A 13,594-nucleotide genomic window follows, 5' to 3' on the forward strand; every position below is an offset into this window, starting at 1 on the left:
CTCTAGCCCAGCCTGGCCTCGAACTCGCAGTCACAGTTAAAAGTCGCAGTGGCAGAGGGTCAAACGCACCCGGTGTCCTCCGGAGGTTGGAGGGGGACGGTACCACTGGCTGGAGCGGGGCGCATGCGGTCCCCGGGCGGTAGTATCCTCCGTGCGCCAATCACCCCCGGGCATGGGCCGGACCGGACGTGACGCACACCGAGGCGGAAGCGGAGGGGTGTGCGCAGCCTCGGCGTGGGCGGCGCGCATGCGTGCGACTTGCCCGGCTTCGTGATCGCGGCGGTACCAGCCGAGGCTTCGCGTGGGCGGAGGAGGCGCGGGTGCAGGTCAGCGCCGCCGGGCTGGGGAGCCGGGCTGCGGCCCGCTCGCTGCCGGGGAGGCTCCCGGCGGGCGGGCGGGCGGGCGGGGTCGGCGGCGTCCGCGCCGCGCCGCGCCGCTGGGTTGTGGTGACGTTACCGGCAGGGACCGCACTGCTCAGGCGCGGCCTACGTGCGGGGAAAACACGCGGAAAGTACTCAGAGCGGCGCCCAGCCGCCGCCTGCCCGCGGCGCGGAGCAGCCTGGCAGGGTTGGCCTCGGAAAGGGATTTCCGTCTTTCTTAATCAGTCATAGCGCGGTCAGGCAGATAGCCCCGTTGGTCTCCCCAGCCTGCACCTGAAACTTTAGCAGTTTATTGGAACAACAAAAAACCTTCAAAATGTACAGGTTTCCAGACTGTGTATTGATTTTTTTTTAAGCAGTGAAATTCAGAGTTTTGTTTGGTCGATTGGTTTTTTTCGAGACAGGGTTTCTCTGTGTAGCCCTGGCTGTTCTGGAACTCACTCTGTAGACTAGGCTGGCCTCGAACTCACAGAGATTCTCCTGCCTCTGCACCACTGCCCGGCTCTGTTGGTGGTTTTGTTTGTTTTGTCATAGTTTAAGTCCGGCTCTCCCCTGTGTGACGCGTATGTAGGGCACATTATGTGACCTGCCTTTGGTGGAGCTTGGACTTAAGAAAGCACAGTAAGGGAAGACCCACACAACACTAACACGTTAGCAGTCCTTGATTTCATTAAAAAAAAGATTTTGTTTTTGTGTGAGTGCTCTGCCTGCACATATACGTGTGTAGTGCCGGTGGGGACCAGCAGAGGGCGCTGGATCCCCTGGAACTGGGGCCTGCGTGAGGGTGCTGGGAACCAAGCTTCGGCCCTGTTCTCATAATGGCAGCCCATCTCTGCAGCCACCCTCCATCCCCGGATTAGAGCCCTGAGCCCTAGCAGAATTAACCTGAGCTGCTTGCTTTCATGTAGCCCATCCTGCCCCATAGAACGTAGTTACTCTGCTTGAACAGGCGGTTGTTGCAGTGACAAATTTTTGAAGGGTTTCTTTTCTTTCTTTAAGTCTTTAAGAAACAGAAATGGCTTCCAAAAGAGCTCTGATCATCCTGGCCAAAGGAGCAGAGGAGATTGAGACAGTGGTTCCTGTGGATATCATGCGGCGAGCTGGGGTGAGAGCCCCTCCCTGTGTTTAGATTAGGGCCCTCTGAATTGTTTTGACTTTTTTGTTATGTGTGAGCTTGCATCCAGAAATGCAGATATGGAGGTCAGGGGGGGTGTGCTGTCTCAGGGTTAGCCTGGGCTCCTTGTTCTGCTTGCATGTATGGCGTCTCCCTTATATAGCATGGTGAGCATGGCGTGCCCTCATGCTTGCTGGGTCACCCGAAGCATTTACTTGTACACCTGGCAGTGATGCTGGCTTAGCCGTCTCCACCGCTTTCCACAAAAACCCCAGCGGAGATGCTCGCTTTGCTTATTTCCAGATCAGGCAGGACTCAGTCCCAGGCGGCTGGTGGACACTCAGCTCCCCCAAATGAAACTCATTTCTTCATTTCCCATTGCTGCACAGGACTTGACACTGTCTCCCCTCCATTACAGCCTTTGGGAACTGCAGCAAATGGTTGAAGGTTTTTAATTGTGTGTGAGTGTGTGTACGTGCATAAATATTTGCCTGCATGTGTGTCTGTGTACCACCTGAATGCCTGGTACCCGAAGAGTCTAGAAGAGGTTGCCTGATTCTCTAGAACCAGGGTTATAGATGGCTGTGAGCTGCCCTGTCAGTGCTGGGAACCAAACCCAGGTGCTCTTAACCACTGAGCCATCTGTCCACCCTCTGTAATAAATAATCTTTTGTGGGTTTATTTGTGCAAACGTCAGGATAGCTTTTTAGGTTCTGCACCTAAAAGTGGGATTGCTGGACTAAGACTGTGTAATCACCATCACTAGATTTGGACAGGTTGTGTCCAGCTAACCTGTTGTCCCCAGCACTGTAGGGAAACTCCTGGGTTTCTGGTACTAGCTACCAGGTGTACTAAACATTTTGCAGGATAAAGTGTTGTTTAATTGTTTGGCTTACACTTCTGCTTTAGGAAAAGACCATGAGGTTTAAATGACAGCAGTAACCTCAAAGGGCGGGTTATTAATAGGATGACCCTGTAATTTATCTCTCAGCCTTGGGAACAAAGGGTGCTCTAGCCAGTCAGCTAGAGTAGCGGTTCAGCTACGACTATGGGTTGTCCCAGGCAAACCAGAAGAGACCGGGCATTAAATTTGGCCATCACCTGGGCTTGGTCTTGCGGTATTTATTCCCTTGACAAGTTACTTACAGACCACAGGGTGTGTGTTAGATTAAGGCCCGGTGTCTGTGCTGTTCTCATGTCCTTGAACACCTGCTTATCTTCCAGATTAATGTCACCGTTGCAGGCTTGACTGGGAAAGACCCTGTGCAGTGTAGCCGTGATGTCGTGATCTGTCCTGATACCAGCCTTGAAGAAGCAAGAAAGCAGGTTTGTTTTGTATACATGGGCTTCTCCTTGTGGCTTATTAGCCCTTGAAATGGCTTTTGGCTGCATCTATGACTGCAGTTAGAACAGACTGACTTTAGGAGGATGCTCTTGCCTGGGTGGGAATGGCTGGATCGCCTGTGTGCTAAGTGGGTGGGTATGGAGCCGTGCTCTGTCGTGCTTTTCTCTCAAAGGCCTCCTTACTTTTTTTTTTTTTTTTTTCCTGAGATAGGATATCACTGTGTAGCCCTGGCTGTCCTGAAACTAGCTCTATAGACCAGGCTGGCCTCAAACTTACAGAGATCCACCTGTCTCTACCTCCTAAGTGCTAGGACTAAAGGTGTATGCCATCATGCCCTCACTCGTTTTCCAGTTCTAGTAATTGAACCTAGGGCCTCACATGTGCCAGGTGAATTGTCTGCCACGTCGGTCCTCACAACCTCATCTTGTTTGTCTTGAGACAGGGTTTTGGAAGTGGCACTTGTTTTGGCTTAGGTAAGCCTGACTTGTGATCCTTGTATCTCAGTTTCCCTGGTAGCTAGGTTAAGGGCCTAGCTCTTTTTCCTTTTCTTACAATGACTTTTCACCTTTCCTCTTAGAGGCCAGGTGAAATTGCAAGGTTCCTTGTTTTGTTTTGTTTCTGTTTTTCGAGACAGGGTTTCTCTGTGTATCCTTGTTGTAGACCAGGCTGGCCTTGAACTCACAGAGATGTGCCTACCTCTGCCTCCCCGAGTGCTGGGATTACAGGCATGCTCCACTGTACCCAGTTTACAGGATTCCTCTTACCCTGGAGTAAGGTGTATTTGATAGGTGGTCGCTTTCTCAGTGCTGTACACATGCCAGGTGCTTTTTTGGAAGCACGTGTGCCTACTGACTCTGTGTATACACTACTAGAGATCAGAGGTCATGGTTCAGGGTGAAAGAGAGGGCTGTGCCCTATAGAGCAGAGACATGGCAGAAAAGGGGGTAAAGACAGGTCATGAGCATAATCGCCAGGCTAATTCCTGACAAACTCATGCCACTGCTCTTAGGTAGATACTGGCTGCCATTTAACACAGTATAAATGAAGTGTTCCTTCTTATTTTCTAACTCACAGGGACCGTACGATGTGGTGGTTCTTCCAGGAGGAAATCTGGGTGCCCAGAACTTATCTGAGGTAAAAACTGCTCAGTCATGCCTCGGTGAAGGGTGTATGGAGAAAGCCTTGCAGCTTCTCTTTTGTTCTGTTGTGCTTGTTCCTGGTGTGCTTCAGGGATGTTGCTGTAGATACAGGAGAAGCAGCACGAGTTAGCCCCGGGGTATCTGACATTGCATGGTTCTGAGAACATTGTCTGAGCTGGTGGAGCAGCTGCTGCAAACAGGCCTAGTGAGTGTAGGCTGGAGCGAGGCTGCACACTTCCCAGCTGCTCCGGCTCCAGAGTGAGTCAAGCCTAGAAGGTGCAGCCCGCGCTGTCAATGAGGTTGAGGGCAGCTGTGGGACCAGAGGTGACAGAGTGAATGCAGGATGCCATCAGAGGGCTGAAGAGATGGCTCAGCTGTTAAGAGCACTGGCTGCTCTTTCCAAGGTCCTGAGTTCAATTCCCAGCACCCACAGGGTGGCTCACAGCCATCTAGAGTGAGATCTGGTGCAGGTGTACACGTACATAGAGCACTCATGTATATAAAATAAACAAATCTTAAACATGATGTCATCAGAAGCAGCCACTGCTCTGAAAAGCCACACAGGAATGGTGGCGGACGTAGCTGAGTGGGCTGTGCGGGGGAGGGGCAGGCAGTGGGCTCTTCGGGCTTTTTCCCTCTGCCTCTCAACACTGCTGAACTGTGTCCCCTCGCTCCTGCCTTTTGCAGAGCACAGGGCAGGGTCCTGGCCCGGGTGACACTGCTTCTCCTTCTCACCTCTGGTGCATGGGCCTTTCTCTGGGGTAGATGCCGTTGGTCAGGCTTGAGAAACAGACACATTGGGAACCTGGTTGCTTTTGTATTTACTGATACAGCCCTTTCTGGAAAACAGAAATGAGCTGGGCTGTGAGAGAATGTGTGCCTCAGCGGTGACTGGGTATTTGGGTTCTCTCTAGTCGGCCATGGTGAAGGAGGTCCTGAAGGAGCAAGAGAGCAGGAAGGGCCTCATAGCTGCCATCTGCGCAGGTGAGTAAGTGTGGGGCTGGCTGAGGGGCTGGCCTGACTGCACACCACTTGCCCTCATGAAGCCAAGGGGCACCCACACTGGGTATTCATTCAGGTGGCATGAGGCTGTGTCATGGCAGCACTGAGCCCAGCTTTTGGTCTCTCCATGCCCTGGGTCTCCAGTCCGTGAAAATGAGTGCTGTCCCTGTTTGGTTGACCTCGGGGAAAACAAGGCCTCTGGAATCCTCCAAACAGCTTGTTGCAGCACATCTCTGTGCCAGCAATTAGCCCTGCCAGGAGAGTCAGCAAGAATCTGACCGGCATGAACTCCACAGATGTACCCTGGGCTCGCCTGCCTCTGGGTACTTGCTGAGTCTTCGCTTGAGTGCTCTTACCACCCACGGTTTCAAATGAGGTCTGCTGAGGTCTATTCATGTCCTGAGCCTTGACAGTGGAATCATTTGCCTGCTGGCCCCATTTAAAATCCAGATTCATTCCTGTTGCTTTAATATCATGTGACTGGCATCTGGCATCAGGGTGACTTTTGCCATTGTCTTCCTTGTCAGATGCCTTTTAAGTGTTTCACAGGACAAATGAACTAATGACTGAAAGGATGGATCATTTTGTTCAGGGACCAAGAGACCCTATCCTAGTTCTGGTCCCCTGGCTTTGCCCCAAGGGGAACAATGTAGACACTACAGAGACATCTGTGGTTGTTTCTATCTTCTTCTTATTGAAATGACATCAGACTGTTGAAGCCAGCCTTGAGGCAAGGCATTGTACTGTTCTGTTTTAAAGTTGTCCCTGTTTGGGGCTGGCTGGAGACCAGCCTCTAATCCCAGCATAGGGGAGGTCAAACTAGGTGTATCATGAGTTCAAGACTACTCTGAGATACATGGCAAGTGCCTGTCTGCAGAGAAGAAAAGGGAAAAAAAGTATAAGTGGGGGAAAGTTCCGGAAGTTCTCGGTTTGGCACCGAGAGCACAGCTCAGTTGTAGGATATGGGGCTAGCATGTGGAAAGCCCTGTTCCATTCTTAGCAAAAACAGACAAGGCAAAGCCTTTTTTTTTCTTCTTCTTCTTTCTTTCTTTTTTATTTAAATTAATTAATTTGTATAGTATTCTGCCTGTGCACCAGAAAAGGGCACCAGATCTCACTATAGATGGTTGTGAGCTGCCATGTGGTTGCCGGCAATTGAACTCAGGACCTTTGGAAGAACAGCCAGTTCTCTTAACCTCTGAGCTGTCTCTCCAGCCTGGCAAAGCCGTTCTTAATCCCTGACATGACAGGGATGGAGGGGTTCAGAGGACCTAGGATCGGGTGCTTGAGAACATGCTGGAGATGGAGTGGGAGCACCTACTGCCCTGGACATCTCATCCTGGGCTCACACAGCTCTGACTCTGCCATGCCAAGGCCCAGAGATTCCTGGTGGTTAATGGCCTTGTGATCCTGCATCCTTGTACTGTCTCCTAGAGGGCGGAAGTCATAGGCAGGCTGGTGCCCACTGATCCAGGAGGCCAGCCTCCCTAGGGTTTGCCTGGCTTGAGTCTTTAGGCTTGGCTGAAATAAACTCTAGTGTCATCTTGTTCTTCTGTGTCACTGAGTAGAACATGACCAGCAACAGCTGGCTCGCTCACTTGTGCTGAGGCAGGCCTGAATGCCATACCTTCCTCCAAATCAAATCAGAACTAAAAAAAGAATCAGTACTAGCCATGTGCTAATTGCATTGGTTGTCCTGTGCCACCGTCTTGGAATAATGAACGGAGAAGGCCCGGTGGCTGAGGCAGGGTGCAGAGTGCTCTGATGAAGGCAACCCGAGCTTCCGTCAGCAAGAGGTCAAGGTAGTCTTGTGGTGTTGCAGATCAAGTGTCTGTGTTTGAACTGTTGTTAGCGTCACCCTTGCTGCTGCTGAGAAAAGAGGGAAATCATTGGCAGGAAGGTTTTTCCTGGGAAGGAGATACCAGGAGCTTTACTTTGAGTGGGAGAGAGAGGGAAGCCTGACGGGTGGAGCAGTCCTGGCAGGTAATGAGAAGCAGGAGTCTAAGTTTACCAGGAACGAGGGTAGGCAAGGAGCGCCAGCTGGCTTCATGTGCCCACCAGGTGGCGCTGTAGGGTCTGTAGCTTACTTGACCATTAGGGTCTCAGGTAATGGCAGTAGTAAGTTTGTCTTCATTTCAAATCGGACTTTTGACACACACACCCTTCCCAACCTGGTCATGTGGTTTCCCGAAGTCAGCGTCAGAAGCTTGATGGCCATCCAGAGCTATGTAGAGAGACTCTGGTCTAAAAACAACGAAAACCACTGAGTGGGAATCACTCCGTTTTCACAGATCTTGGGAATTTTCTGCCTTCCATGGCTGTCTTGTGGAGAGAAGACAGGAGGCAGGAAGGGATGTATGCTTTATTCAAGAGGGTACTGAGCTGGGTCTGAATCTCGTCCTGTATGCAGGCCTGTGGCGTCCGCCCCTCCTGTAGCAGCTGGTGGCTTCGGTCTAGAGCTCACCATCTCAGGGGCTGCTTCTGGGACTCAAATCCGGAACCCTGTGTGGACCTGGCCAGCCTGGAACTCAGAGATCTGCCCGTCTCTGCCTCCCTGGTGCTCGGATCAAAAGGCGTCTGCCACCTCACATGACTGTGCTTCGAGTTTTAAAGCACGGGTTTTCTGTTTGCAGTCATCTTCCTATTCATCTTATTCCTAGGTCCCACAGTTCTGATGGCTCATGAAATAGGGTTCGGAAGCAAGATTACAGCACACCCACTGACAAAAGACAAATTGACGAATGTTAGTAAGTATGCCCTGTGCCTTCATGTGTAAGAAAATCTAAGAAAACGCTGCTGGAGGGGTGCCGTGCAGAGGGTTCCCTGCCATGGTATGGTGGCCTCGTTTCCTCTGCATGTGTTTCTCAGCTGGCACTTGAACAGGCTGGTACAGAGGAGCATACCAGCCTCAGTGTACAGGGCACCAGATCCCTGATGGTCAAAATGGCAAGGATTATGAAATGCTAGTTTAATTAGCATTTTTACAAGAATGCCTTGACAGCAGCCCAAGGGTAGGTGTAAATCCCGATGGCAGTTTCAACAAGTGTCCCGTTACCCACAGTCCACACTGAAAGAGACCTTCAGGGAATGTCTCAAGTGGCAGGCCAGCTTCTGTGGTGACACATTTCTTTTCTAAGTATCAGCTAGACATTTGACTCTTACTGAGTTTATTAAAGAATTTCTCTTCATGTTGAAGCTTGGGACAGAGCAGGAGAGAGGAAGTGAGGCTAAATGCTCCTCTCCTCAACCCTCCTTCCCACTTGTTGATAACGCTGTGAATTGTCTTATATAACGCTCTAGAGCAGTCCCTGTGTCCTTCTATTCAATGTTGTTTTGCTCAGACGAGATCTGATTGGGCCATTCTGCTGCCTGCTTCTGTTCTTGAGACAGGACCTCGCTGTCTCCCACACATAGCTTTCACCTGGCCTGAAGGCACCCTCCTGCCTCAGCCTCATGGGGCTGGGAGTGGGCAGTGCTACCTGACTGTGAGGCAGTGGCTTCTCGCCTTAGCCTCATCTTTCCTCTGTCAGCTTGCACAGTGGCCTCACTGCCACCTGGGATGTTGTGTCTTGTGTGTCTTCAGCTCCTGGGTGTGGACTGTGCTTGTCTCTGCTGCTCTGCCTGTGTGAACCCACGCTGTAGAGAAACTTGTTCAAGTTACTGTTGTGTTTTAATTTGTGATTGTACATGTGTGTGCGCCTGAGTGGGGGTGTTCACAGAAGCCAGAGGAGGGGGGTTACATCCCCTGGGGCAGGTATGAGCTGCCTGACAAGAGTGCTGGGAACTGAACTAGGGTCCTCTGGCAAGAGCAGTAAAGTGCTCTCAAACCCTGGGCCGTCTCTCCAGCCCCTGAGAATGTCCTTGAGTATGTAGACTGAGCTTATCCAGAGCTCCCATTTCAGAGTGACATTCCATTATCTTGCATTTAAAGTTGTTTTAGAGGCTTAAGGCTCAGCAGCAGAGCACGTGCTTGGGTGCACAGGACCCTGCTCTGATGCTAACCCTCATTCCCCGCAGCGCAGAGGGGAGGATGGCGCCCTCGGCGCACCCACCCTTCAGGGCCAGTACCGCCAGGGTCTTGTTGGGACTCCACAGCTGCCCCGGGTTGCAGCTGGGTTGGAGTTCTGTTCTAGTTTCTGTTGCTGTGATCATAAGCAACTCAACACTTCCCCATCAGCCCGGCATCAAAGGAAGTCAGGTGGGAACCTGGAGGGGAGCTGGCGCAGAGGCCGTGGAGGATGCTGCTCCCTGGCTGGCTCCTTGTGGTTTGCTCAGGGTGCGTTCTTACGGTACTGCCCACAGTGAGCCGGGTCCTCTCACATTAATGTCAGTTAAGAAAATGTGCCACAGGACTGGAGAGACGGCTCAGAGGTTCTTCCAAGGGTCCTGAGTTCAATACCCAGCAACCACATGGTGGCTCACAGCCATCATTAATGAGATCCTGTGCCCTCTTCTGGAGTGCAGGTGTACATGCAGGCAGAATGCTGTACAGATAAGAAATAAATCTGAAAAAAGAAGAAAGGAAGGAAGGAAAAAAAAGGAAGGAAAGAGACAGACAGGCAGACAAAAAGAAAGGGAGCCACAGATTTGCCTACAGGCCAGTCTGGTGAAGGCATTTTCTCAGTTGAGGCTCCCTCTTCTAAAATGACTCTAGCTTTTATCAAGTTGACATAAAATCTGACTAGTACAATTGACTGCTTGTCAACTTGACACAGAAACACAGGTCACTAAGCCACAACCTTGCCTTGTTCACCTCCAAGATCTCGTTATTACCAACGTCACAATAGGTACTACTCCAGCTTGTTTTTCAGCACTGGTTTCTCTGTGTAGCCCTGGCTGCCCTGGGACTCACTGTGTAGACCAGGCTGCCTCTGCCTCCCGAGTGCGGGGATTAAAGGCGTGTGCCACTATAGCTGGCACATTTCCACTTTTAGAAGCCCCACAGCTGGGCCCGCCCGCATCGACCGTGACTGGAGAAGATGCTTCTCTTAAGACCAGTCTTATGAGGCCTCTTCTCAGTGGAGCACCTCTCCCCAAGTGACTGTGGCCTGTGTCCAGGTGACAGAAAGCTGACACAAGGGCTACTCTTACGAACACTTGTGCATGTTCTCAGCATTGTTTCCTGAGCGCCTGTCACTGTCTTTCAGCTGTTAGTTGGAGACTCAGTTACCTCAGTGGCAGGCAGTGTGTTAAAGGATTTGGCTCTTGGGTGTTGTACATACATACAGGAACTGAGTCTGTTAAGTGGTGAAATGAGGTCAGGGTAGAAGGAGGCATGTACTGTGGGTCTGGCACGCTGTTGGGGGGACAATGCAGGAAGAGCTAGTCCTACGTCACCTGAGCTTCTGAAGCATGGAGGCTGAGAATGCATAGTGGGGCCTCAGAATTTACACAGTGGCCCCCTTACCTGGGGTGTGCAGCTCCTGCTGCCCAGCCAGAACCCTGAGGGTCAAAGGCCAGGTGACCAGAGCATGCTCCTCCCTCCGTCTTCCCCCTTTCTGTAGTGCAGCCCCCCTCTCCTGTATGTCACTGCTAAGCATGAGGTCAGTGCCCCTGTGCTTAGGCCTTGTGCCCCTTGAAAGCATTCTGGGAGGACTGTAGTTCCTCCACATGACGGTTCTAGCAAAGACCCTTCTGTTGGGCTCAGTAATGCACTTGATAATCCAGTGTGACTCTTCCCATTGGGAAGGAGAAGGGCTTCCTCCTCCTCTGCCCATGGCAGTGCTTCTCAGAAGTGTGGGAGGGAGTGCCCCCCCCTTCCCACCTCAGCAAGGCTCAGAGTGGTCAGGTGACTGAAGGGCAGATCCCAGAGACAATGTGCTCAGGGATTGGCTGTTCTTGACTGACAAGGATTTGGGCTCTGTGGGTTTCAGGTTTCATGGTAACTGCCCCATACTAGTGTTCCTCAGTTACCACACCAAGGCCTAAGTAGTGAGTGGCTTCACGCATACATCTTTGTGTTTGCACGCACAGGCGGCAGCCTTCAGTCACTACCTGGTGTCCTGCCTCCCCAGCTGCCTTTTCTCTGAAGAGACTCTTCCAAGTCTACAAGTTTATTCTGAACTTGGAAATCCCAGGTTGCACAGCTGCCATGGCTGCAGTAGTTCACTTAGTGAGGCTATTCCTCCCTGTGGCCACTAGGTGGGGGCCGTGGACAAGTTTCAGCCCCGGTTGAGCTTTTTCAACATCCTGGTTAGGCCGAGGCTGGGTCTCCACTTTGTCATTTAAAATGCCTTGTCCTGGGTTAGCCATCAGAAAGTTGGTCTGGGTGAACCGAAACGTCCCTTCAGGTGATGGTCTCGGTCTTCTTTACCGTAGTGTAAATGGGAAGTTTCAGGAATACTCCGTCTGGGTAGCAGACGAAGTTGAGTTTTGAGTGAGGCAGGAAGGCAGGCTCCTCCCGATATGGCTGGCCCACTCGGGGGAGAGGCGTGCTTTGGGGGCTCTCAGTGAGCCCTGGATGCCTGAGCTCTTCATTTCTGATAGAAGCAGGAGATGGGAAGCTGTGCCCAGGCTTCTGTGGGTGGTTCCACTGAGCTAGATGTGGAGATCATGGTCATCCTGTGTGCCTTCCCTCACAGTCTGCATGTGAGCCCTGTAGGCCCTCCCGTACTCTGGCTGCCCTTGACTTCCCCACATCTATCTCTTCACTGAGCTTCTGTCCCAAACTTCCCCTTCCTCATTGCCTCAGTACCACAGCAAGAGCCCAGACAGCTTGGGCATGGGTGCCTGAGAGAGTGGGGTTCTCTGCAACGGTGCCGTTGGTGCTGAGGGAGACAGAACCCCCCTTCATCTGTGGGTAGACTGCCTCGGGGAACTGACTCCAGGAACTTTCACCCTGGACTGAAACCTGCTTTGGGGTTCTGGTCAGATAGACCGAGAGCAGAAGAGGACTCAAGAAGCACTTTGAGCAGCAGATGATAAACACGAAAGCAAAATTGACAGCTGGTGTGCATGCTGGAGGGGATGAGAAGGTATTGTGACAGGCAGCAGGCCGCAGGCCTGCCCCGGGGCCACCAATCACAGCTCAAGGGCCGGATGCTGGGAACGGCTAACTGAAAGGAAGCCCTGGCTTGTAGAGTAAGTGCTAGATGAGTCAGGAACCCTAGGGGCAGCTGGGACATAGAGCCTGGGTCCTCTGTCGCAGAGACAAGGTGGGGGAGAGCTGGGGGTCCTTGTGGAGGTACTCCACACTGTTTTGCTTGCTCAGAGAGCAAAGCGTGCCTGTGGTGCTGGTCTCTGCCTCTCAGCTGCAGGCTTGTGTGGTCTGAGGCTGCAGAGGACCAGGGCCTCTCACTGTGGACCGGGCATTTTCTCTTCCCATCACTGCCACTGCCCTGCCCTTCCCCTGCTCCGGCACCCTGGCCTGATGCTGAGTCCCTGCAGCAAAGCGCGAAGTGGAGACCAACATCAGTAGTGCCCCTCAGACTTCTCTCTCTGCTTGTGCCATTGGCTCCTTCCGCCCATCCTTTCTGTTTCTTTGCCACAGGGCTGTGGAGCCTGGAGGGCTCAGGAGACAGACGTCAGTGGCAAGCAGCAGCGTGTGGCCTTGTACTTCCTTCACTGAGCTAACACTAGAAATAGATGTGACAGTTGTGAATGGGTGCTGTCTAGCCAGTATACACTAGACCAACTGTGCTGCTCTCTGTAGGTCACTACAGCTACACAGAGAACCGCGTGGAGAGGGACGGCCAGATCCTCACCAGCCGAGGGCCTGGCACCAGCTTCGAGTTTGCACTGGCCATTGTGGAAGCACTCAGCGGCAAGGACGTGGTTGACCAAGTGAAGGTGCCCCTCGTGCTCAAAGACTAGTGCCTGACCCTGGACCCCAAGGTTGAGGCTATGGGAAGCCCACAGTGTGCCCAGGAGCCAGCGGACCTTGGGACGTGTAGTGTGGGACGTGGCTGAGACACAGGGACCTCACCCTGAAGCCCGGGTCTGAGCCTTGCTAGTAGAATAAACAGCTCACCAAGCTCCTGGCAGCTGCCTCTGTGTCTAGCTTCTTTTATGGTGGTGTGGGCTGCTCCCTGTTGGTCCAGCCACGGGCTGCAGGAGCTGCAGAGCTGCAGAGCTCCTCCCCCGCTGGGAAGAAGCCTGGAGGCACGCTTCCTGTGGCCAGCACGGTTCTCCCATCCCTCAGTGCTCTTTGCTCACGTGCTGGTGTGTGTCCTCAGAGGTGGGAGACCTCTGCAATGCCCCTCCACCTGGTGGGTGGAGGGCACACAGGCATTCCTGAGTGTCACCTGGCTCCCACCTGGGAGTAAGGTAGCCCAGGCTAGGCCTGTCAGTAGACAAGGCTCAACTTGGTTATTCTTTCTCTGCTGGGGTGGCCAAGAAGAAACAAAGATGGAGTGCTGGCGGCCATCTTGTCCCTGTGAAGAAAACACACCTTCAGGCCTCAGGGTGTACTTGGGCAACTCCTGGTCTAGAGAGTAAGGCACTGTTATTTTGAGACAGGGTTTCACTATGTAGCTCTGGCAGTCCTGGAACTAACTGTAGATCAGGCTGGCCTTCAACTCCACAGAGGTATGCCTGCCTCTGCCACTGTGCTGGGGATAAAAGCACGTTTTGATAAGCAAGAGTAAAAATAATAAATACAGAGTGCCGAGGGAAA

At 52.4% G+C, this 13,594-nt stretch overlaps 1 protein-coding gene across 2 annotated transcripts; it reads left to right on the plus strand.

Annotated features, from left to right (window-relative positions):
* Nucleotides 1-218: 218 nt before the first annotated feature.
* Park7 (Parkinsonism associated deglycase) lies at nucleotides 219-12,962 on the plus strand. 2 transcript variants are annotated; one of them, XM_055615218.1, is made up of 7 exons: nucleotides 219-326; nucleotides 1,380-1,485; nucleotides 2,719-2,820; nucleotides 3,914-3,973; nucleotides 4,893-4,962; nucleotides 7,641-7,727; nucleotides 12,632-12,962. In XM_055615218.1, the coding sequence occupies exons 2-7, from the start codon at nucleotides 1,396-1,398 to the stop codon at nucleotides 12,790-12,792; spliced, it is 570 nt and encodes a 189-aa protein (XP_055471193.1). In that variant the 5' UTR covers nucleotides 219-326; nucleotides 1,380-1,395; the 3' UTR covers nucleotides 12,793-12,962. The 2 variants fall into 2 exon arrangements, with proteins under 2 accessions (XP_055471193.1, XP_055471194.1); XM_055615219.1 differs by lacking the exon at nucleotides 219-326 and adding an exon at nucleotides 373-567.
* Nucleotides 12,963-13,594: the final 632 nt, after the last annotated feature.

The sequence above is a fragment of the Psammomys obesus genome, unplaced genomic scaffold, assembly GCF_907164565.1.
Source record: "Psammomys obesus unplaced genomic scaffold, mPsaObe1.curated_primary_1811, whole genome shotgun sequence".
NCBI lineage: Eukaryota > Metazoa > Chordata > Mammalia > Rodentia > Muridae > Psammomys > Psammomys obesus.